General features: G+C 46.9%; 1 protein-coding gene across 4 annotated transcripts in view; it reads right to left on the bottom strand.

Annotated features, from left to right (window-relative positions):
- Nucleotides 1-25,233, bottom strand: part of LOC125007177 (tensin-2-like) — a 28,451-nt gene extending 3,218 nt beyond the window's left edge. For 2 of the 4 annotated variants that reach the window (XM_047583820.1, XM_047583821.1), the window contains exons 1-21: nt 24,886-25,233; nt 17,806-17,911; nt 17,629-17,666; nt 8,998-9,030; nt 8,862-8,911; nt 8,569-8,752; nt 8,017-8,067; nt 7,764-7,886; nt 7,585-7,649; nt 6,627-6,710; nt 6,386-6,498; nt 6,152-6,212; nt 5,814-5,889; nt 5,241-5,370; nt 4,494-4,559; nt 4,269-4,385; nt 2,809-4,188; nt 2,544-2,694; nt 1,613-2,457; nt 1,363-1,494; nt 43-135 (exon numbers count right to left, since the gene is read on the bottom strand). In XM_047583820.1, coding sequence (XP_047439776.1) covers nt 43-135; nt 1,363-1,494; nt 1,613-2,457; nt 2,544-2,694; nt 2,809-4,188; nt 4,269-4,385; nt 4,494-4,559; nt 5,241-5,370; nt 5,814-5,889; nt 6,152-6,212; nt 6,386-6,498; nt 6,627-6,710; nt 7,585-7,649; nt 7,764-7,886; nt 8,017-8,067; nt 8,569-8,752; nt 8,862-8,911; nt 8,998-9,030; nt 17,629-17,666; nt 17,806-17,911; nt 24,886-24,999 — 4,012 coding nt within the window. In that variant the 5' untranslated portion in view covers nt 25,000-25,233. Of the gene's footprint in view, nt 1-42; nt 136-1,362; nt 1,495-1,612; nt 2,458-2,543; nt 2,695-2,808; nt 4,189-4,268; nt 4,386-4,493; nt 4,560-5,240; nt 5,371-5,813; nt 5,890-6,151; nt 6,213-6,385; nt 6,499-6,626; nt 6,711-7,584; nt 7,650-7,763; nt 7,887-8,016; nt 8,068-8,568; nt 8,753-8,861; nt 8,912-8,997; nt 9,031-15,521; nt 15,624-17,628; nt 17,667-17,805; nt 17,912-24,885 lie in introns of those variants that run through there. The other 2 variants (XM_047583822.1, XM_047583823.1) reach the window with 2 other exon arrangements.
- Nucleotides 25,234-25,496: the final 263 nt, after the last annotated feature.

The following is a 25,496-nucleotide window of genomic DNA, read 5'->3' as shown; positions in this document are numbered from 1 at the left end:
CGTGAAACTTTCAGCCACAGTCATGTCTGCCACATGACTGACCGAAGTAGGATTCATTCTGACAGCCCTTGATCTTCACTCCCCGTGGCCCGGTCTCGATGAGGAAGTGTCTCACCAGCTGTTCCAGAGGGTCCCCTGGGAAAGGAGAGAGGAGGGAGAGAAGGGAAGATGATAAATAAGGCAGGCTGTCGAGGCTGGTGGGTATAGTCTCTGAAGTTGGGTGAACAAAATCACAACAAGAGTGTAATGAAATGCTCAGAGAGAAAGGATGAAATCCTGATTTTAAACTATACACCATTTCTTTGGCATATCTACAGTGGTTTTAAAAATCACAGATCCAAATCGCTCTTGAAATCCGATTCCAGTCGAATTACATGAAGTGGAATTCAGAGCGCCCTTCTGTGTCGCTCGCTACATGAGGCCGAAGCCGAGGTGACGGAAGTGCACAGCGGAGTCCGTGCCGCTAATAGCCCCGAGCGCCACATGCAAAACAACATGGAGACAAACTGTCTGTGAACAGGCGCCAAAATAAATTGTGCGCAGGCAAAGCTGGAAGTTACCGACCAAAACAAGACAATTTAAAGCTGCGTCCCATGTGATACTACATAGTTAAAGCCGCCTACGTCCTCACCACAGTGACCCACGTAGATAGGTTTTGTAATGTCTGGACGCGGTCCTAAACGTGTTATTTGAGGAACGTATTTGCCTACAGTCTGAACATAGACTCACCAGTGTGAATAAAAGAGAATAAATCTGTAACTCAGGATGTTTCTCTTCTATATACATACATCAAATTGCAGGATTTTGTGTCTGAGGCTCATGATGGCCCCCTGCCTGATGTCTTTCCATTCCAGGTTTTTTTCTGTGTATCTGGGGATCTTGTTTCCCCTCTAAGCTCCTTTTACTATTTGAAGCTATATTTTCGTATATTTAGCACTTAGAGGTTTTTGACATTGTGTCTTTCTTTTACTGTGCCACTAACATCTGTTGTTTGTGTTGTAGGCCATTTATAGGCCTCATAGCAAGAGCCTCAAGAACTTTAAAGCTGCACTTCCCAAACAGAGTGTGCACAGGTGTGCTGCATTTAGTTTCTTAAGCTTCTTCTAACGTCTTCTAAGCCTGACATTAAAGTTATACCATTGCACAAATCCAAGTGTGCAACCTAGAGTGAGAGCTTCCTGGTAAATGATTTAACAGCTAGACCTTCAATTAAAAATATGCAGCCTCCTGTCTCAAGTCAAGATAAGATGCATTCATGATTATTATTAGTGATTTTATTACAACCGTCGACACTGGCAGACAAATATTTGCCATGACCATATATATATATGAAAGGACTGTGTAAAAGCATTCACTGGATACCTTTGCCCCCGGAGGTGTTGGCGTTAGGAGGAGGGGTGGCCACCTTGAGGGCCAGGCCATAGGCACCCTGGAAGGAGTTGCTGTCTCTAATAAGGAAAGTTCCTGTCTCCTTGTCCTTCAGCACGGCTATAGCTGTAGCGGAGAAGAATTGGAGGAGAGCAGTGTAAAATAAGAGACAGCGACAACACATTTGTTGTGACATGGTCAAAACTGAGCATCTTAACGTTCGCTACGACACAAACACCCTCACCTTGGTCTCTGGAGATGCCCGGTTTGTACCAGTACTTCGAGCTGTCCTGGACGAACTTGGCATTTACCCGAATGTCCGCCTCCTGTTGAGCAGACCCCCTCCTCTGCTCTCCCACGGCGGGGGAGAAAGTGACGTGGTGCGTGGGCGAAGGAGCCGACGAGACACGGAGGACGGAGCTGTGTCCGTTCAGGGATCCCGACGACGAGGAGGAGAAGCGTTTCTTCTCCGGGAGCGGCGGCTGGATGGCGGGAATAGTCACGGCTGTGTACCCGGTGTAAGGGACGTGAGGCACGTTGAGTAATGAGTAGTAATAGGACGCTAAGGGAAAGGTCGGCGTCTGATATCCGTCGGGCACAGGAGATGGAGGCTTGGCGTCGGCTGAGCTGTCTCTGTCCGGGGTCAGTCTTTGTCCTGCCGAGTCTGAAGCAGATGCGGAGCGCTGAGGAGAAGACTGGAGCTCTGGGGAGCCGACGGGAGAGTTCGGGGAAGTGCTGGAAGGGCTAGAACTTAGACTGGTGGAAAGATTCAGGGACACCCCTCTGCTGGAGTCGGACTGTGTATCTGCAGGAAGGGCAGACCCATTCAGTTGCACTTGGACTTGGGGGATGATAACAGTAGCGTAGCTTGAAGAATGAGATTTGCTAGATGCATGTGCGCCTCCCGTGACCTTTGATGCAACGAGCTCGGCATCAGGACCCTGAAAAGACTCAGGTTGTGTGGGATTCACAGACACGACTGAACCGCGCGTCTCTGTTGGCACTGGCGCGGTAGTTTTGTTGTTATTTATGTTGGACTCCTGGTGAGTTGTAGTTTTTTGGCTTTGGGGAGGGCTGTCGGCATTTACACTAAAGAAAAACAAAGAGAAGATGAAAATAACGATTTTCTACATATCTGGGTGAACGTAAATGTCAATAAGCAAACTTTCACCCACCTGTCCTCTGTGTGCGTTGGGCTGCTGCTGCCAATGAGTGTGTAGTCATGATCAGAGTCCAGTCCAGGGGTGCTCGACTGACCGTTGGAGTCCGATTTACTCTCTGAACCTTGGGATATGTCGTCCTCTGCGTTCGCCTTGGGCTTTTCCTCTTTGATAGAACAAGTTAAAAGAGATAAAGATGAAACTAAATTTTTAAAAAAAGCAGCAACAAAGACATTTCTCTCTGGAAAAACAATCATAAACACAATCCTCCCTCGCTCACCTTTGTGCTGCTCAGTGTGGGGGTGGACCCTGGATCCTGAGGGGGTCTCGGGCAGCTTCCCCCTCCCAGGAGACGGGCTGCTGGCTGGCAGAGGCGAGGCTGATCCAGAGTGATACCCGGAGGCGTAACCGCGACTCCCGTGGCTCTCAGCTGGGGACGACTGATAAGGGGAGCAGGGGCAGGAGTTGCGGGGCTGTGGGGGGGTGTGGTACCCGCTGCTGGCTCCGTCCCGCACGTCGATCAGGGACTGGGGGACCGGGTAGCTCTGGTGAGGTGCGAGGGCAAACCGGGGCTGCTCCGGGACCTGGTCCACAGAGGGGTGGCAGAGGTGAAACGGGGGCAGAGCTGACTTGCACTGCCAGAACTCGGCCTCGCTCGCGATCTCCCACGGGTTTTCGGTTTCCCACTGCGGAGGCGCCTCTCTCGTTCGCTGTAGCCCCACTCCTTGGGACCAGTGGTGGTTTTCTGGCTGGTCTGGGTGCAGAGGGTGGAATGTTCTGACGGAGGCCGCCTGGTGATCTCGCCTGCTGGTACAATCCTGGCAGGGGCAACCGGACGAAGGTGCAGGGGGGCCGAACAGCATCTCCCTGTAAGGGCTCGAGGGCTGTGACTGATGGGAGAGGTGAGATCCCGGGTAATGGAAGAGGTGGTACTCCTCCCCAGAGCAGAGTCTGTTCGCGGCTGGCAGGGTGCGGCTGCGCTGGTGCGCGTGTTCAGGGGTGGGATAGGGGTAGCACGGCCTGTGGAGACAGGGCAGCGGTGGAGGAGGGGGTGATCGCTCCCAGGGTAACTCTGGCAACGGGTGGCCGCTGTGGCGATGGCAGAGTTCCATGTGAGCCGAATGAGGAGGAGGGGACATGGATTTGGATGGTAAAACCGGCAGAGTTTGGCTCTTCGGGTGGTTTTTAACGCTGCTGCAACGTCCAAGGCAGTGACCGTTGGGAAGACAGGGCTCTCTGTCCCTCTCCCACCCGACATCGCCACATTTCGGGCCCGTTCGACCGCAACACGAGTGCTCTCGCCTCAAGCCGCCGGGACTCGATGGGTCCCCGTCATCTAAAATTGCAGTTTCCCTGTCCTTTTCCTTTCCTCTCGTCCTCTCCTTTGCCCTGTCCTCCCCATCTCCTCTTCTCAACGGGCAGTTAGGGGCTTCACCCTCGGAGCATTTCCTGGGAGGAGACGTGTTATCCGAAGGGACGGAGGAGCAGCTGGAGTCAGAGGCGTGGGAATGAGGCTGGGGCTTGATGGGAGTTTGGGGCTTCACCGTCGGGCTGCTGGTGAGGCATCCGTTGGGCGACGGGGCGGTCGCACCTGGCCCACGTCGCTTTTTCACCTGGGCGTACAAGCTGCCGTCCAGAGGCCCCCTCGTATGGGAGATATCTGGTGGAAAGAAAGCGCAGAATTCGCTGTGACGTTTTACAGTGAAGCGAACCTTTTACACATGTGCACACGCTTCTTACTCTCTACGCTGTCCTGATGGCGCAGGTTGAAGTTCTCGTAGGAATCCCATCTGACCACGTGGTCCGCGGTGTTGTAGTCCACTCTGATGGATGCGTCGTTCTTGCGGGACTCTCGACCTTGTAAAAGAGACGTTTTGATGTGAAACATGTGAAGCGGCGAAACTAGAGATTAGGTCTGTGGAACGTATCGATCGATTCGGTGACAGGATGACAGATTAAATATACCTTTCATTTTTTCTGGTCCACTGGAGAAGATAAACTCGACCGCAGCATCCGGAGGGAACCTGTCATCTACAGAAAGACGAGCATGGTATATAGTATAAGGAAGTGACTAAAATATCCAGATTGTTACTATAGACAGTGATAGAAACATCTTCAAGAAGGTGGAACCTGTGAAGTGGAAAGTTACTGATTTTCTTCTTTTTAACGCGACTAAAAAGGTCAAAGAGAGAAAACGACTTTAGCAAACAGAGCAGAACGAGTCACAGAAAGATTTTTTTTTATTCGCATGCATGACTGTATTATTATTTATGCGCACTGTATGTATGCGTCAGCGTGTAGCACTTACAGCAGATGTCATAAGACTGCTGCTTAGTGAGCTGCGCGCAAATATTTCTGTTTCATCCAAACTGACGCTGTCGTTTGCAATTTGTCTCAAAATAAAACACAAACACCGCCGCGGCCTGAGAAAGAAGCGGGTCTTGAATTATACAGCCGTGTAAACAATTTCAAAGAAGCGACGGAACTGTGGAACAGGAAGATTTCCCATTTATTCTCGCATATGTTTTCAATATATTCAAATTTTATTGTAGCGAGGCAATATACTCTAAACAAACAGCCATGCTGAAGTGATGATTTTCCTTTCCTCTGCTCCGCTGTGCAACGCCTTCATGGCTGTTTGAAAAACAGAAGAAAATCTTCCTTGTTATTCCACGCCGTTCCAAACAAACTATTGAGCCTGTGTTTTCATACCGGTGCAGGCCAGGTCCAGCTCGGTCTTGCCAAACCACAGCTGGGCTCCGTGAACGGTGCAGGTGTGGAACTGGACCCTGAAGACCACCTCCCTCTCTGCTGCACGGCTCCTCCGGTGGTAGCACTTCACCTGAGGAGACAAAGACGCGGGATGTTGGATTTACAGGCCTCACGTCTCGTGGAATTTCTTTTTGCATGAAAAAACTGTAAATAATATGTAATAAAAGTTTGCTTTGCCACTGTATTTTATCATAAGTCTTGACAGCATGTTGCTGCCGTGGCAACCAGTTACACTGAGATAAAAAAAAGGCATGCAAAACTGTGACAGAAAGAATTTAAGCATGCACGTTCACAGCCAAGGGAGGATTTAGAGCCTGAGTGGTTATAATCAAGCACATTTTGCAACCAAAATTACAAAAGTGCATCAAAGCTGAGGAGTTTGGTGAGTGAAAGTGGAAGCCACGGACCACAGCATCGCAGCTATCCCACTGATATTACTGTACGCATGTGTGGACACGGAGGGGTTTTAAATCAAAGCAAGCAGGATACAGTTCATGATTAGATATTTCTCACCATGATGTCCCCCTTTAGTAGTAGCGCTGGCTCCATGGTTACGCACAGCTTTCTCGCCCTGGAGCTCTGGGGATCACTAAACACACACACACACACACACACACATTCGTCAGCTTAAAACATACATAAAGCAAGTCCAAACATGTCTCAGTTGGGTAAAACACTTGTAAACAACGGTAAATTTAACATAAGCACAGACCAGGCAGCACCTAAACACAGACAGTGGCCTGTAGAGTCAACATCTGTCAAAGGGACCGAGGGAAAGAACGGGCCGAGCGCCTGCCTGCAGCTGAAAACACTCACAGTGATACAAGTGGACAGACTGACCAGGTACTTACTATACGCCTGAGGTGTAGACCAGTTGTAAAGACTGGTAGATTTTCAGGAAAGGGTAAAAACCTGCAAATAAAAAAATACGGGGAGAACGGCAGTAGGTGAGAGTTTGCAGACAAAGGTTTCATTGTTTTGTTTTTTTTCCTTCGACGCTGTAAAACACTTTCTGTTCACTGTTCCACACTCCATTAATGCACTGCAAGCCATTAAACCAACACCAGTTTGCGTAAAAAACTGACCTCCCCCTGCCTGAAAGTTTGGTAGCGAGGGAATGAGGATCTGGTGAAGGAACAGAGGGCTGCTGTTCATTTTGATGGTGCTGGACAACAAACCTCCAAAGTAGTAGATGTACCTGTCGGGATAGAGGAAGAGAGATGAAGAGACAATGTCGTGAGAGAGGAGGGAACGTGAGCCAGAAGCAGCTTTTTTTTTTTTTAGTGATTTGTGACATAGGAGGAAATGCGCAGATGTGCGTTGGACCTGTTCTGAGAGGGCTGCAGGGAAGAGGAGATTTTGTCTTCGCAGAACTTCCTCATGGCCAGTGTGGTGAGAGCCTGGTCTGCTCTGTGGACACAACCGGAACTGCATTAATAAAAGTACGTTGGCAGAGACATGTCTAATAACATACAGACATACTATTAGTGAGTCACCATGTTTCACTTGGTAGGTAATGAGGTTTATTCTAAGAGGGGAATGTTGCTAGTGACTTTGTCCATAAATAGATAGGACAAATAGGACAAATTAGTTTGTTGAACATTAAGTAATAACTAATTAAAAGTAAGAAGAATGAAATATAATTATAAGAAGAAACAGAATAATATGTAATTTTCTTACACATATTTTTCTTTCGGCTATACTGGTTTTCAAGAGTTAAGTGAATAAAGTATGTCTAAGTCTTTAAAAAAAAACTGAATTGTTGCTCTGAAAAGTTTGTCTGCACTTTTCGTCATTGTTCCTTCTGCAGGTGTGCCTAAAAATTTGAAGCGGGCCTTAGCGTTTACTGCCCGTAGGCCCTGATTTTCCTCAAACTCCCCAGTCCCTCATCACGTTCTCGCTGGATTCATGAGACGCTCTTTAATTTGAAACTTGAGAAACTCAGGTTTACACTAAAAATGCTCTGTGAATTAATTTCACGTCACTTGAAACCCTTTTTTGAAATATATATATATATATATATAAATATATATAAAAAATGTCTAATCAACAAAAGATTTTGCAACCCTCCCCCTGCAGTTACTCCTCGGACCCCCTAGGGGTCAGCATTTTTACTTGCATACATATAGATTATGGCAACACGACAACAAAATCTAAGTGTATTAGTCCATTCGTTGTGTTTTGTTTGATTCCAGGTTTTTATGATTCCCATTCTCCTGAACAACAGATCATTCCACATGCTGGTACACTGAACGTCTCGTAGACTAATAACAATGCAGATTACCCAGCTGATATCTTGCTGTAGTGCATGTATGCCGCCACAATGACCCCCGTCTTTCCTTTGTGTCCCTGTCAGGACACAGAGCAACAGCACTATGAAACTTTGTTTTTTTTCTTCCTCCACTGTTTTGATTTTCTTCACTGCAAAGCAAGCGAGCAGCTTTATGTTCAGGCCACACTTACTTTGCAGTGGAGGACTACTACATTGTTGGGGTCGGACGTGAGCCAGGTCTCCATGGCCTTGCAGACTGCGCAAATCCTGTCCAGGGGTGGGGCGTGAAAGTCCGGCCAGCCGTAGTCCTCCACCTGAACAACAGAGGAACCTCAAATATATGTATGCTGGATGCACTGCCTGTATAATACGTGATTCATGCAGTGGTGTTTGGCAGCCCAGGCTTCGTGTCAACTGCAATATTTTTGGTGTAAATACTAGTACCTTTGGGTTCAGTCTGGTGATGTCATGTCTCTTCTCTGATAAATTCAGCAGCTGCAAAAGACAGAGATGCGAGAGAGTGTCGCAAATCAAACTCTGAGCATATATATAGCAACATGACAAAAAGAAAACTGTGAGAGAAGTGATGTGGTAGCTTAATAGTATGAATCCATCACAGGTGAGGACTGGAAGAAAAAATCTTGGTGCGTAGCTACTCAAAAATAAATGGACAAATATACCGATAAGCCACAATATTAAAACCACTGACAGAAGAAGTGAATGACATTAACCATCTTGCGACAATGCAATGCTCTGCTGGGAAATAGCACAGGTGTTAACATGGCTTCCAAATGTACAAGATCTCAAACTGATGAAGTATCACTTTTGGGCCCCTCCCCTCTACCCATAGGACCCATTCTGTTACACCTCATGTCCATTCATTCTCTCCTGAGTCATTTTGGAGGCACAAGGGAGACCTGCACAGTATTAGGGAGGTGTTTGTTGTGGAATGTTATGCCCGATCAGTGCATGTTATACATGTTTTTCCGGACTAACCAGAAACTTGTCTTGGTGCTTGGACTTCAGCATGGAGGCCACCTCCTGCAGGTTTCTGCGGTAGCGCTGCTCCTCCAGGTCAGGCAGGAAGAAGACCGAGATGATCCTCTCTGTGATGTAGGTGAGGTCAAAGTCGTAGTGTCGCTCCATCACATGCTCCATCACTCCTTCCATGCTTTTACTCCTGGACACAGTGAAAGTAGATTCTCGTGGTGCATTGGACGGTCACAGTTAAAGACTGCAAAATGTCATTCTCATCCATGTGGATGTGTTAAACTCCGGCTTCGCGGCACCTTGGTATGGAGCCTCTCTTCTTCTGAGATGCTGATTTTGTGGATCCGTGCTGCAGAAACAAGAAGAAAGGAGTAAAGGAATACTGCAACACATAATATAAAGCTTATTCGTAACAAAAAATATGTACAGTCTTACCAGATCTGACGATGAAGCGCAGGTTGGAGTCACCTGAAAGGATAGAAGCATAGGGTAACTCCTTGAAACAATCTAATAAGCACACAGACACACACACAGAGAAACTGGGAATGAATCAGCTCGTGCCAAGTCATGTGTTTGGTTTAAAGCTCTCGGTCCCACTCCATCAGTTCAGCGCAGACGAACGGATGGAAGCCTGTGAGCTGAGGAGGAAGGATGAAGAGCTGACGGAGGGGATGGTGAGATTCATCCTCATCTTCTGTCGTCTGCAGCAGCTGCTTTCAAGACTGTCAGCGCAGATTTAGACGTTGCACATGATGGACCAGCGAAGCACGATGTCAGATGACACACACACGCACACGCTACGCAGCACACAAACTTAGTCACACAGAAACAAATAGAAAAAAAATACTTGACAACATTGGCTCCGTTTAATTTGCTGTGTCTGAGTCTGGAGTTTATTGTGCTGACCAGGCAGTAAGCGGGAGTGCGGTTAAGGATATCAAGAAGTGCTCAATAAAAATGATTGATTATCTTCCTTGGCCTCTTAACACGGAGGAGAGGATAGAGACAGATAAAGTTTGCTGGAGGAAGGCGCTACATGTGGTGCGCAGTCCTTGTTCTCTGCTGATGAGCCAGTAACAGTGACGTGCCAACTGTTAAACGCATACAGAGAGAGGGAAGCTGAGGTCATCTAAACGGGGTACTTCTATATCAATACACTACAAACAGGTTTGCAGCTTCTATCCCGCAATGAACTAGTAGGAAAATGGTATTTCAAGGCGTGTGGTATTTACTAATTTAGATGCATGAGATGAAATAATTCATGATGCAAATGAAATGAGAAAAATGCGCTAAAATTTGCCCCAATTACTCCACTGATAGACAGAATAGACTAGTGAACTAGGTAAGCGCCACAAGTAACGACATCAAACATTGGGTATTCCATTGCGGCTACGCTCCGGCAGCGAACCTTGACAGGTGACACAGTGTCAGCTCTTGACCTTTACACTTTCCCATGAGATTGATTGGCAGCTGAGCCACCGTCTGCGAGCGGGCGCTCGCACGTGCTGACAGGCGTCTAGGCAACAGGTTAACAAGTCAAATGGCAGCCGTGATGATCTACAGCTGAAGAGGTCTCGGGGGGGAGAAAAGCAACGCGGGCCGCGCAGGAATGCGTTCACCGGGTGGCAGGACGAGCCGAGGTACGACCACTGCAGATGTTTTCACGGCTGAAATGGGATACTGACTCCACCCCAGCTCAAACTTTGAAGCTAATATACAACCAATGCATTAATGTAAGGCCACTAGAGCTTGGTTGGTTTTGTAGTGCGTTCCATTTGCACTCAGAAGAAGTCGGAATTTCCGTTCCGAGTTGGAATTTTTAACTGGAAAGTAGCGGCAAAGTCAGATTTTCTACTCAGAAAGTCGTAGAATCCTCACTACCCCCCCGAGTTGAGTTTCCAAGATGGCCGTCCCGTAACAGTAGTTAGAAGCTCCTGTAATGTTCTGTTTATTAGCACTTCTGATTGGTTTTTGTTGCATTAGGTTGGTCATACAGATGGTATTTTTCCACATACACACCTTGAAATGCTGTTACAGTGTAATTTAAGGTTTTCAAGTGTTATACGGGAAGTACATTCCATGTCGCGCTAAAAACAGCTTATAACAAAACCAAACCAAAACACTGCAAAACACCATGGCAAACTGTGACTAATAGTGTATTTTTGTCTACATTTACATTAAACAATTACAACTTTCTGCCTTGTGTGGTCTTGTAGATTTCATTACTGTAAATAATTCAAGTAAAGAACAAGAGTTGGTTGAAGTTATCTGATCCATTTACTATTTGTGTATCTTAAATACCCTAAATTTAGTTCCAGGCCAGCGCTTCCATGGAAGCGGCCGTCTAGTTTTCCGACTTCAGTATAACTGGAAGGCCGGTAACTCAGCTGTGACGTCATCTCCAGAGCCGAATTCCGCCCTCCGAGCTAAATGGAACGCAGCATTAGTCCTCGGCGCAGAATACCGGCATGCTTCGTGAGCTATCGCCGTGGCAGAAGCATCAACGTAATGATGATGAAGAAGCGGTTAATCCGAGTTAATTGCATCATCGCGAGGGGCTGCCGCAGCTGCTGCATCATGACCCTCATTCATCTTCACGGGGAAGAGAATACACACTGCCAAGCACGTTACGAAACCCCCAGCCACGGTGGGTTGTTGATGCTTTGCGTGCTGCCAAAATAGGGCCAAGCAGTCAAGGCATGGACTCTGTATGACCTTTGCTCCATTTGGCACTAGATGTTAGCAGGCAGATTATTTAAGTTCTGTGAGGTCCCCAGCCCCCTGACATCACTTCACTCTGAGCGCGGTTCATTATTTATCTCGGGGAATGTCCTCATCGCCCCATGAGCACAAACTTTCTTATTGCATGGCACAGACCGTGTTGCAGAGGGGGCACAGGGGGAGATTGGCAGAAAGTTTAGGTGAGTGTGACAGGGAACAGGAGGGGGGCGGCCACGCACAGGCATGTGATTCAGGGAAGAATGAGTGGAAGGAGGGGAAGAAGAGGAAAGGGCCAGGCTGTAATTGGCAACTGCACGGCGGAGAAAAGTCAAAATATGAACTAACAAGATGATGTCATTATGTGATTATTGTCATGCTGGCTTCGTACAAACAGACAACATGCTAACAGTCGTGCTAACATTTTTTGGACCTAAACCGGATTGCCGTATTCCCCACAGCAACATGTATGATGTGCACAAGGAAATGAAAGAGCATGGAGATACAGCCCTCAGGCGGGGCTTCTTTTCTTAACAGGTTTAATAACGGTAGTTAACTGGATAAAGAGTTCAGTTCCAGGAAGGAACAGTGGGAGACAGACGCAACACACACACTCATGTATAACCGTGCACACACACACACTCACATAAAGACAAAAGGAGAACCTAGAGGCAGACGGCATAGAAATGTAGCATTAAGGCAGAAGAGCAAGACACCAGAGTCAACAGGAAGCAATTTGCTACAGGATGTAGCTGCTGGTCGGCCTCAGTTCACACATACGAACACGCGCGCACACACATGCACACAAATACATGCAGAGTATACACGTGTCTTTGGTAGCTCGGGCCAGCCTCGGGGTCTTCATTAATGCATGTGGACTGTACTCCGGAGCCACTGGGACTGGAGCCATCTGGTTCAGTTTGTCTTGTCCATCAGTTAGCATTTACTGAGGTGCCAGTGACAGCACTCAATCCTGCCCCCAGGGACTAGCTGACTGTTAGTGCACTGGATCTGTTTAATGGTTCAGATTCTACATGAAAGAAAACTTTGGGAAGAAATTAATAATAGTGATAATAAAAATAATAATAATAATGATAGAAAAACGAAAATCGAGCTCACGCTGATTTGCTGCTTCTCTCTGGCCTCTTCGGTAAAAAGATAAGACGAAGAGTTGAAGAGTTGGGTTTAAGGGATTAAATGAGGATTAAGACAGTTATTTTAGCTGCATCCGAAGGTTTGCAAATGTGTTCAAAGCCATATTTTAGCCTTGCAAACATCAGCCGCTGCCTCCCACGCGGCAACCTCCTGAAAAAACTGCAGTTCCTCAACTGACCACTAGAGGATGACTCCCAAAGCAAGCTTCATAGCCTGGTAAAAAAACAGTTTTGGCTCTTTTAGCTAATCTCCCAATTTGTGACAACATGCAAAATGAGTTTTTAGCCCTTCCTCTATGCTTCAGTGAGGCTGAGGTGGTAAATTGCCTCTTTGCCCGTCTATAAATTAACCAGGAGCTAGGAGGAGTCTGGCCAAGATGGCGACCACCGGTGCCGCCCACTTTGAGCTGCAAAACCACTACTTAGGAATCCTATGGGTGACACCATGGTCTACCTTTGTAGCCAGTCAGTGCAAGCTCAGACATGTGAACTGTTTTTTTTAAAAAAAAAAAAAAGCTGAACTATTACCACTCTGGAAGGGCGCAGGTTTTAATACGATCGCAGTCCTCCATTAAATTTTCAGACTTTCCCTGTAGTGTATCTCCTGAGTGCGGCGGGGATCGGAATCCGATCTGATGTCTGTCACATCTCGAATCATCTGTCCTGTTCCCGGGAGAGGAAATCAAACACAGAAATCCGCCAGAGCAAGGAGGTGGGAGCGGGAGATAAATGTGAGCGTCTGAGACGCAGGCGTCAGTTTGCCATCCAAGAGGACCGGACCTTATTTTGACATTCAGCTCAGAGCTGACATCACTCTGGAGAGGGAGAAGTGAGTAAGCCTCCATATCCGAAAGTGGAAAAGCGAAATAATTGCAGCTTCATCCAAGTTTCATGGCTTCCCAAAAAGGCATTAATGGTAAAAGCTAAAAAAGAAATCTGAGGGTTTTTAAGTTTCTTTTTTTAAAACCTGGGGCACCAGAAAGCAAAGAGGAGTGGCAGCAATGATTTACTTGTACTCTTTCTTGCCTCATTATCACTCTGCCTTTCTTCCCTTTCTCTCATCTTTGATCCTTCACTTCTCATTTCCTTCCCCCACAACTTGCACTCTGTAAGACACAAGTTTGAGCCCCCCCCCCTGAAATACACAGCATCAGATGGCAAAGGACACCTCGATAAGTATCTCGCATCACTAACAAACCGGGAGAGCCGACGAGGGCTCAAAGCAAAAAGCGGAGCGTCTGGGGAGCAGAAAAAGATAGGCGAGGCTCAGACGGGGACGGGACAGGAAGATGGACAGAGAGGAGCCAAACAGAGACGGAAAACGAGAGCGGGCGCTGGACAGGGGAGAGATGTCAACAGCTGAACATGCCTCCTGACCACAGACACAGAGCAGAGAGATTTCACCGAGCTATTTTGATAGAGCTCCTTATTTTAGATGCTATGTCCCTCAGATCATTTAAAGGCTCATTTCATCTAGTCGTCTGCCACTCATCACATGAATCCCCTTGCTTTTCCTGCAGCAGCAGCAGCAGCAGCAGCAGCAGCGTTAGGCAACTGACTATGTATTATGCACATGCACAGTTGGTCCAAATGGATCGACAATAACTAAAAAACAGTAAATGCACGTATCAAAACCTACTGTCTACCTCTACCAGACTCAATTAAAGAAACGGTTTAAGGCCCTTGCAAAAAAAAAAAAAAAAGAGTAACGTTGCAATAACTGGGATATTAAACAAAGCTTTCTGTGCACACCCGTCGCTTAGGCTCTCAGGAAATTAAAAGCAAAAGAGAAAATATAAAGACTCCGAGCGCGCATCTGTGTGTGTGTGTGTGCGTGCCCTGCAACACTTGAATGTTGATAAGGCGAGCCGAGCAGTAAAATGAAATCAGCCGCGATAATTATTTGTACATACTACATCATGTCGGCGACGGTTATAAATAGCAACGGCAAAGTGACAGCGATAAGCCGCCGCCTTAATTGAGTTACAAAGATGCTCATCTGGCCTCATCCAACATCCCAGCTTTCCGCCCGCATCTCTGCTTTTATCCTCCCACTGATGATGTGCCTGGACACTTTGTGCTGGACGGCGTTTTCCACCACCGAGGCCTCCCGCGGTGCTGCAAAAGGTCGAGAGACGTGGCTCAAGACGCCGGAAAGATCCGGAGCAAAGATCTGCCTCCAAACACGGACGCTGGAAACTTTGTTGAGCCCCGGGCTGGCACTGATTAGGAAAAAAAATAAACAACACCGTTCATGCATGGATATTATGCAAGCCCACAGAGCGCCGCGACGTGAACTATACGAATCCATAAATCAGTATGAATGTATGAGCTCTGTGACTATTTGTATTTGACTACGCAGCGTTAGGATCCATCAGATGATGTCAGGACAGCTGACTGGGTCTGCCATACGGCCATTAGTCTCCGTCAGGTGTCCTCTGGTCAGAGATGTTTGTCTGTGCGTGTAACACAACGAAGCAATGAAGAGAAACAGACAGGCGTAACAGAGGGAACAAGCCTTGTGATAGTAATAAACTTGATAATGAATTAGAGACGTTATGCAAGGGAGTCCTGGACCGTGGAGGCACAGATGCAGATAAACACAGAGGGATGCCCACAAACCCCAACTCGTCAAATCTACGCAAAACAACACTTATTTTACTTTAAAAGCACATACAGCAGCATCTAGAAAGGTAGTGACCTTCGCTTCAAAACACCAACTACCTCATTAAAAAGTAAATCATACGAATTCATTCTCCGGCATGAATAATTCAAATCTGTGGGGTTCTTTTTGTAGGTCACACCAAGAGTCTCCTCTTCAGTTCCTGCACTTGCCTCGATCACAGTAAACAAAATCCTCTTTCCGGGCAAACCAATAACACCGTGGACACAGCTTTGATGGAATAATGTGCACAGTCACACGCTGCATTAGCAGCGCCCAACGCCGCGGGAGGATTTCAGATCAGCCACTCAAATGAAGACACGGACACACAGCAGGCACGAGAAAAGTTGAAAGTGTGACATGCCGAGGCGAACTCAAACCCGAAGCTTTACACAGCAAACAGAGCGCGGAGCGTGTTTTTTTACCTCTCAACAAGCAGCTTCAGTCTTTCCCCTCTCCCTCTGAGCAGCCCTGTGTGTGGAGTGTGATACACTACCTCCCCTTCCCTCTCTCGCACACACTAAAACTCTCTGCTCACTCTCCCTCGCCAACTCATTTTTTTACCTCCCTCCCTCTCTCATGATAACACACACTCAGAGTGCCAGCAGCATAAGAGACACTGCCTCTACCCCCCTCACCCCCCCCACCCCTCTCTCTATCTCCGCCTGTGTCATACGCACAGAGACGGCAAAGCAACTGTGTAGTACTTTCCCTCGCGCGTGCATCAATACGCGTGCGGACCACAGGCGGCCCCATTGCACGGGGTCAAAGGGTGCTGACGCCCGGTGACCCCTTGGCTGGCCCGAGTCTGAGGAAGCGAGATGACAAGAGCCGGAGTAAAAGTGGCAGGAGGGAACCCACGGGCGGAGGGAGAGGGATGCAGCCGATGAGGACGACGACGGCAAGACGATGCAGAGTGGAGGAAAGAAAACATGGAAAACGTCACATGTCACAGTGACTAAAGCGCTGGGACTATAAACATCAGAAGAGAAAGGGGGATAAATCTAGCAGAGATCGGGGTCAAATAAAAGAGATGATGACAGTTATATGCAAGACATGAAAGAAAATAGAAAAAAAAAGAGAAAGGGACTAGTGTGCAGTTAGAAACACGTAGAAAATAGATGCGGTGGCATGAAGAGGTTTTCAGCCTTGACCCAATGTTCCTCTTTATTTCTGAATACCCCCGAATGGGACAGATTACACGCACACACACAGATTCTGCCTCCCCAGCTGCCTCCCACTTATTTGCGTCCCCCCCTATGATCACTGACTGGCAGGCATCTACGGCACTCTGGTTATTTTCTATATTTACCCACTCAGACTTCTCCTACCCAGACTGATCATCGTCCTGTGTGACGATCTCCTCTCTCTCGCCCGTGGCACCAGGCTCTCCCGCAGCCTCAGAGAAATGTTTTAGGCTATTGCCGTGGCGACCGGAGGGGGGTGGTGGGGGATGAGCATGACAAAAATAATAACCCTCTTTTAACACATGTTGCTAAGGCACAACAGCTGGTAGTGCCCCGTCACGCAGCATCATGATGTGTGTTTGAAGGAGGAGGAGGAGGAGGAGGCAGGCACGCTAACCGCACACCTTGGCAACCTCAAGAGAATATAAATAAAGGTGATAGGTCCTCCTTCATAAGTGACACTGAGGTAAAGCCAAAGACTGAAGCTGTGGGCAGAGAGACTCGCACATAGTGGAAACACGTCGTCTTAAAATGAAACATCCCCCCCTCCCCGGTGCAAAAGCCGCAAAGGTCAATCACCTGACTCGGAAGAAAATGTCAAACTGTCTGTTTAAGTCCTGCGCTGACACACGTGGTGCATATTGGCCTCATGAGTGTTTTCTTTGGGCTTTCTGGGGATGTTACGTGAAAAGTCAGTGGACAAGGCAGACACTGAAAGTATTAACTATTTCCTTTCTTACGACCAACATACATAAGACGCTTCAAAGTGAGCCCTTTTGTGCAAATGCGGTTTCAAACTGTCCCCACCCATTTCCTTTATGCCCACAGCGGCTGATCCACAGACGCACAGGCAGCGTTTATTTGCCGAGTGCATCATCCCTGAGCTGCGCTGCTTCTTGTGCTTCCTCCTCCTCCTCTGATCCCTCGCTGAGCGCACAGCCCGCCGACGGCTCGCTGCTGCCCTCACAGATTATCTTTGGTCCTTCTCACATGGCTAATGAGGAGCAGCGTACTATATGCTCGTCCACGAGCGCAAACGCCTCATATCAAGCTGTACTAATAAATCACCGACACTTCCCAGGTGCTTGATAACTCTCAGGAGCTCCTGTTTTGTCGCTGAATTACTCATAGCAACCTGGCTGGTTGCAAAGTGAGGGATATGGCCTTCTTCAGCCAGACATCTAGGTCAGTGCACATGGCTTACTTCACTTAAGACTCACTTCATATTAACATCTCTCCCCGAGACCCTTTGACACGGGGGAAAAAAAAAAAAATTGCTCATAACAAGAAGAAGGTCAGAGATGTGCAGCCCGCGGTGAATTTAAAGGGGAAATGTTTGGCTCACCTTGGCTTCGCATGTCTTGTGAACTGCAACCTTGCACTCTGTAAACAGTGGACAGACAGGACACACATTTAAACCAGGTTCGAGTCGGACAAACGACAGCAAAGGCGTTGTGTGCATCTGCTCTGGTCAGCTGTGCATCTAGATGCGCCACCTGACCTGAGTGAAGCGCGGACTCACCCTTGCAGAAAGCCGCGGGGCTGTCAATGCTCTGCTTACACACATCGCACGTTTGTCTCCTCTTGAAGCTCTTCACTGTGAAGGTGTGACTCCCCGCTTTGGCGAGCTGCAGACACACAGGGCAGTCGGTGCAAAGAATTAGCTGAAAGCAATGAACGCCACTCCTCAATCATGCAGCAAGTGTGCGCTTACTGTGAATGCCCTCGCGATCATATAGGACAAGTGTGGGGTTCTCCTAAGGCGTCTGAGCTCAGCATTATTCCAGCTGAAGCGCTGGATGTATACTGTCCCCTGTGTAGCTGCTGTCACTACAGATAAGTTCTGATTCAGTGACTCACCATCATGAGCTGATGTACCTGCTGTACATTCAGCTACCTCCACTAAAAATACCCACCCCATCACGCTGTCTTTTAATGCATGCTGTCTTTTTAACTTGCCCTTATTCTGTCTCGGCCTGTGAGGCAGCAAAGATGATGAAAAATCAACAGCTATGTGTGTTGCTGGTTAAGGCAACACTGTGTTTTTATTGTTGCAAGGAAGGTAAATGTTACAGAGCAGATGATTTAGACAAAGTTTTAGACATTTCTGATGTTTTTACTGACGTGAAAGTCCTTATTTTATCTATCAGCAATGTTGATTTTACTTGACCCAATTTTATTTGGCTGGCATTTTTATCCAGTCTTTAATATTTCAACAAATATTAATTAATGATCCCCAGAGGATGAATCCTACAAACTTTGGTGATCCCTTGATTTTTCATTATAGGGGGAAAAATATATCTCAGACTTTTAAAATGGGGTTACAATAAGTAACAAACGTCAGCTGTGCAGGAAGGTGGCAAAAGTAGGCGGTGAGAAAGAAGACTGGTGGCAATAGACCCCTTCATGGCCTACGTCACTGTTACGTCACGGCATTAGCTGGAGGCAAAACTGAAGGAAGATTGAGGCGAAAACACTGTCACTGTCAACCGGGGAAATGTCATCTTGCTGTATTTTGAGGGGCTAAAACTGAAAAATTAAAAACACTAACTTGAAGTTTTATCGTATACCAGCCACTGCCAGTCGGAGATGACAATCAACAACTCTCTTGTTTGCAGGGCACAGTTCATATCAGGTAAGATTAGTATGTAATGCATCATCGGTTTCAGTTTGGATAACGTTTTGAATTGGACTAAATTATGACTGAAATTACGTTAAGTTAATCATTATTTGTGGGATTCTTGTTACGTGGTAATGCTAATGCTAACCGCTAGGCTAGCTAACGCAATGCTAGTTATGTTTCAGGGGTGTTCAAGCGGAAATTGCATTTACTACGTTACCCTCCACAGTGGTTCCGTTTACTTCTTGTAATATCTTTGCTGGAGAGGATTCATTTGATAAAGACAGACCAGACTTCGTCCCCACATGTTCTCATACGGTGAAAATGTCCAGTGAGTGAGTGACAGTGCAGTGGTCATTGAATATCCCATCAGTCAGAGTCAACTTTTTAAAATATCCCTCACTGGGAGTGAGTGTATTAATATATTCTCTAAAATATGCGTTTCCCTCATCCATACTTACCAAAACAGTCTGTTGAAATATGCTAACAGGCGTTTACAGGCTATAGTGTTTGAGATGTTTTGCTTCCAAAGAACGTGTTTAAGCCCCGCCCCTCAAACAACGTCACATTGTTTACAAACTGTGACGGCGTCTATAGGCAGTTTAGCAAAGCTGTTAGTGAGAAGTGCTGCCAGTTCAGTGGCCATTATTCTGCATTATCCTGCCCCTGCCTGGAAGACATTCAGATGCAACTCAGCCAGCCTATGAAAAGCCTCCAGTGAGACGTGCTGAACCGCAGGAGTAGCTAGAGGCATGATGGTGCAGTGAGCAGAAGTGGGGCTGTGGGAATTTTTGGGGTCTGAAAAGCTCCCTCCTGGTCACCAGTGGACCCAGACACTGTCTCCTTTAGCTCCGTTTGAGGAATTTACCAGAAGAAGTGAGCTCCTGTTATCCAAAAAAAAATAAATCAAAACAGCGTAGACAATCTTCGAACTGTGCAGTGACACGGAAGAAAGTGTTGTACCTAAAGTTGGACAAATCAGGTAACCTGGGTTGTAACTAAACACTGTGTTAGTCTAAAATTAACATTTCCTGTCTCTTCACGCGTGGCTGATGTAATTGGACTTTCTCGTCCTTGATGACAGGCTTAGTTTCAACACTGCAAGGTAGTAGTGACAGTAATAGCAGCTGTGAAAAACATGAGCTACTGTGGGTATGGGAAGAGGTAAACCTGACATAGTCAAACTGTCTGCTCCCTTTCTCAAAATACTCAAATCAAAACTGATACACTGTTGGCTTGAAAGTTTAATATACTGGCATAAATGAGATATGAAACTAACACCATAACACACACAGTCCCGATGGGTATATGTGCTCTAAAGCCAAATAAAGCCACTGCCCTGACTCATAATCCATGGATTTTTTCTTTGTATAAACCAACACTCAACTGTCCCAGTGAGGAGAAGTAGGACAGTGTTTATATAAAGTTATGGTAACGCCCTCCCAAAGCAAAGCCTTCTGACAGCATGTGAAGCGCATTAAACCATTAAAATTTTCCTTGAGCGGGAGAAGAAGGAGGGACCTGGAACCACCAGGAGGGAGATGGCGTTCGTATGATGCAATGGCAGAGGTGGGCGGCAACAGACACCGTACAGTGTACCTGCACACACTGCTGTTTGTTTTCCAGTGAAATAGCTCAATGCGTTCCTCCTCCTCCTCCTCCTCCGGTTGAAAAAACATTTCTCAGCTTTTTTTTTTTTACTTATTTGGATGCCTGATGCCTGGGGTCTCCAAACAAGAGCGCCATTGACTTTAGCTCTGGAAGGTGGCAGCGCTTGCACACCAGGTTGGATGGTATTACAAGTACTCACTGATATGCCAGAGTCCCACTCCTCCCACCGTCTTAAATTGTAAGCGGCTGCCAACTCATTCACTTAACCGCGATGCATTATAAAGCAGCTATGCCTCTCGCGTTGTCTAATCCTTTATGACTAGAAAAATAATGAATGCATAATGTGGTTGATTAATGTTTTATGTAGTTCGTCCTTAGGCCTTGTGTCGTTACATAATGTGAACATAAATGCTGCCCTCAACAAAAAAAAAAAATATATGAATTACTAACTGAAATTTGCATCTATTATTTATTATGTCAAATGGCTTTTAATTCGTTACAAATTTCGAATGCTACTCATTGAGCAACAACATTTAAAACACTTCAGCACATCCAGATCTTTTTAATTTAACTCACCTTTCTGGCTGCGAAATATGATGTCACAGCCAAGAAGTGGCCAAAGTACACAAATATGACAATGAGATTTACCTGCATTGTCACACTATCAGCTGTTCAGTTATCATGGCGAGCAGTTGCTTATTTAAACACCTTAATCTCCTGGGCCCGAGCTTTTGTTGTCGGTTGGTTGGTGTTGTTTGGTATGCATTTTTAATGTCTCTTTATTTGGGATTAGTAGTGCCTAGGAGCTATAAGTGTTGTCTTTGAACAGAAAGTAGTTTTTGTAAAAAATTGTGTCCTTGTGTGTGGACACCGGGATTATTTTATATAACATTATTAGATTAGATTAACATTATTTATATTCAGTATTTTTTTTTAAACTGTTAAACTAACTTATAAATATTTCACCATGTTCATTTGTAAGCTGCTAACTGTGTCTGTCAGAGGTCTCTGGGTAGGTTCGATACTAGTTTTTTTTTTTTATTTGTTTGTTTTTTTACAGCCTTTTGCTACAAAATCAGTTATAAAACAGCTGGGATGTGTTCATTTTTAGCAATGCTGTGACGGCCGTGACATTTCAAACAGCAAAAAGCTCTCTGAGGTGGAAAACAGTAGGTTTTTGAGCTGGACTGATTCGGCGCTTCCAGGCATGGATGGAGCATACCACCATTACGCTGTACAGTACGTATCGATCTCATAGCCGAAGCATTGGATTATTGACATGTGTCCTGTGCTGTTATGATGGATGGTCGCTGCTATAAACTGCGGCCTCCACCGACTGCGATGAATCGGGGTCAGCGTATGTGTGACGCCGTGTAATTGGAGGGGGGGGGGTTTATAAAGAGGGACAAGCTGATGAAAGAGAAAGTGTGAGTGGTGAGGAGGATCATCCTCCTGTCCGGCCGTTTACATTTTTTATTTCATTACATAACTCATGAGCACTGGAGATTGGATCAATTGGACTTATGTAATAGCAGATCGAGTTGCTGTGCAGATAACGGTGCGCCTCCCCTGATTAGTGAACCCTAACCCTGACCTTACTTCACCCACAAGATGAAAAGTGTCTGTGACAGCAGTGGCACTGAGGAGTCACTTTAATCCACGCTGACAGTAAAGGAGAGCTACCACTTCTGATCTGCGCACATGAAAAATAAGACGGAGACACAAAATTTAGTTTAACTAAATGTTAAGCATACAGCAAAAATATATCATTTCACCTTAAAGGACCATCATTTCATCATTTCTGTGCTGAAAACCTGTCGTTTCTCATCTTCTGATGACAGGAAATCAATCAGTTAAGTTAAAACTCGGGATGAGTCAAGACTGCCACCTGCTGGACAAATCTGCGCACTGCAGCTTCGTTGCAAACAAATGCACAAACTTTTTGTGTAATGATGTAATGGAATTAGCGGCGCTTTATGTGTCCCTTACTCACATTGCTCTCAGGTGTTATTGACACAAGAGATGGTTAAAACCATGCATCTAAAAGCATTTTAGCCTGGAACAAACAACTTAGTACAGTTTATTCATATTTGACCGAAGGTTTAATATGAAAAAGAGATTTAAAAGGGGTTCTAATGTGTTCAGGGAATGGATGGTCTTTTATTTTATGGTCTTCTAATGCGCTGGTAATCTTTGCTCTCCCGATAAACAGACATCTAAAAACTCTGGCAGCATACGCTTAATCACAGATTGTGACCAGATCTCAGTCTGTGAGCTTTAGTGGAAGCAGATTTTTTACGGTCATCGTTTGTCAAGTAAGGACGTGGGATAAAGAACACATTTAAATCTTACGCAGACTCACAAATGGAGCCTTATTTTTCTTTCCCCCCTTCGTTTCTCGGTGTCTGCACATTTCCGAACGTCGCAGGAGAAGCAAGGTAAGGCTGAGCAGCGCGTTAAGCACATGAGTCAGTAGAAAGCCACCTAATAAAACAGTGGAAAAGAAATCACGTTAAAAACTCATTTGTTTAATGTTCCATAAGAGACTTTTGCTGAGTCTTTTCTTTTTTTTTTAACGATTGGAACGATTGTGAACTTTATGAGTGTGAAGGCCCAGTCGTGTTTTAGATCATGATCGCCCTCTTTGTGCGATCCGATGCCAGTGGGAAGGACCTCTGGCCGAGGCGGACGCTCAGTCTCCGGAGGCTCCCGCGACTATCAGCAGCGTTACAGCATCGCGTTGCAGCATTAAAGAACTCCACCCTGCTTGTTTTTTTGCAGCCAAAGCGTATGTCATCCTCCAAGCATGTCTGACCACTGCAGAGAGCCTGAAGCACTTCCACATCCAACATGTAGATGAAGGAGAGGATCAGGCACCAAGCGGAGGCATAATGGCTTTCTTTATGGCCGTGCCTGCTGCCTGCACGGGCTTTTTTATTTGTTATTATTTTTTTTTCTGCTACTGGAGGAAAAGGCAGCAGCAACACTTCAAATGAATTCACCCTTCAGGTGGAAAAGTTATCGGTGGCGCACTGTACACAGAGCACGGTCACACTCGCTCGCGCCCCCCTTGGCACTGAAATGCCTCCCTGCCTTTTTCTTTTTCAGTGACACCTCGCTGGTGATGACATGCCGGAGCAGGAGTCACAACCTCTGGCGCGCACACACACACACGCACACACACACACTATCCGCTCAGGAGGGAAGGGACGGGAGCAGGTGGCTAGAGTCAGGGGTATGCTCCCATTCTGGCTGGGTATTTATAACCTGCGTGAGTACGGGCCGTCACCTCTAAACAGGCATGAAAACGCTGAAAATAGAGACCTGACCGAGGAGGAGACACTACAAACAACATAAAGAACTCCCGGTCTGTTTGCACGTATGACACATTTCATTCCTCTCCGCTGCATTGGAGTCCACCCATTCTGCAGGGACTATGTTATCATTATTTGGCCACACACACACACACACACACATAAAAAAAAAAAAAAAAGACAGACACAATCAGGGCTTTAGGGGATGTTGAGCTATGTGCGATGTGAGCGATGCTTTTGTGAAACGCCACACGCACGCTTCATCATTTAAGAAGTAATTGACGCGAAACGTATATCTTCTCGCGCTTTACGACTCCTCTGCGCTCCACTGACATGCGGCGTGCCACAGGGTGATTTACCGCGACGTGCGAGGACACATTCTAGTGCGTAGCCTCCGAACGGGCACCTTTTATTTTAGATCCTGCAAGCGTCCTCCGAGAGCTTTATGCACGCTCCTAAATCCATACGTGTTCCTAAATAGAGCCGGCAGACAGGCAGGCGGAGGGGGTCAGTGCCAGACGGTAACTTATACCACTTCCTCCTGAACCTTGACACCCGAGCGACATCATTAACGGGAATCAAGGCGGATTGTCCACCCTGCGGCGCATACCTGCTTCTTCTTCTTCTCATTCATTGCTTCCTGACTCTATAACGCACCAGGAAAATAAACAAGGGAAGTCAACTGAAACGCTTTCAGCACTTCTAAAACGGACCTGCGAAACACAACTTTGTCCCTTCGGCACGCGAGCGGGTGCCCGACATGAGATGCCGCTGTTCCATTTAACTCCCTAAACGCAGAGCGGAGGAGGAATATTTCATAAGACAGAGCAGAGCCGCGTTGGAGTTCTTCTAATTTGGAAACGCAGTGGTCATTCTTTGGATTCCTTTGGTTGTGGTGCGGCGTAAAACTATTAAAGTTCAGCCAAGTCCCGCTGAGTCAAATGGCACAACACTGCAGCGACCGCGTACATCACGTCTCAAATGAGGATCTGTAGGGGCCAAAGAGGAGGAGACGAGGCAGCAGATGTCCGCCGTGTCCTCCCTTGAGAGCACTCACCTCGGCAAGTTGCAGGATTTCAAGATGCAGCCCGGGGTCTGCCTTCGCGGGGACGCGTCCAGAGTCGGCGCCGTGCGCCCTCTTTATCCTTCCAGTGCTGTGGACGCAGCCCATGCTTCCGGCTCACACCTCTCCCACCTCGTATCCGTAATTTATCCGGCGTGGGGGGCCCCCCACCTCTCCCCAACTCCCAGGTCTCTTCTTCACCTCCTCTCAGCGCCTCGCGCTACGTCTCCCTCAACATTTCCCTCCTTCTCCTTCCCTCGCAGTGACTCCTCACACCTCTGCCCTTCGTTCTGACAGCTTCTCCTGCCTTCAAGTCCACCCCGGATGACTTTTTTTTTTTCTCTCCCCCCTCTCCCCTCCACCTCCTCCTCCTTCCCTGCCTCTCCTCTTACAACCCCCTCTTCCTCCCCTCGGAGAAGTGTCACCAAGGAGTGACCCTCCACTCTTCTTACACTCTTCCCTGTCCCACTGCCCACACCACCACCACCACCACCACCGCCACCACCAGCACCAGCACTCACTGCTCTCTGGCTACCCTTAACTCTGAAGGCACGCGAGCCTGCACTCACCACCTCTCTCTTCCCTTCCCCCTTTTTGCATTTGCG

Source organism: Mugil cephalus, chromosome 4, assembly GCF_022458985.1.
Source record: "Mugil cephalus isolate CIBA_MC_2020 chromosome 4, CIBA_Mcephalus_1.1, whole genome shotgun sequence".
NCBI lineage: Eukaryota > Metazoa > Chordata > Actinopteri > Mugiliformes > Mugilidae > Mugil > Mugil cephalus.
The sequence above is the reverse complement of the archived record's forward strand: the minus strand, read 5'-3'. Positions and strand labels throughout refer to the sequence as shown.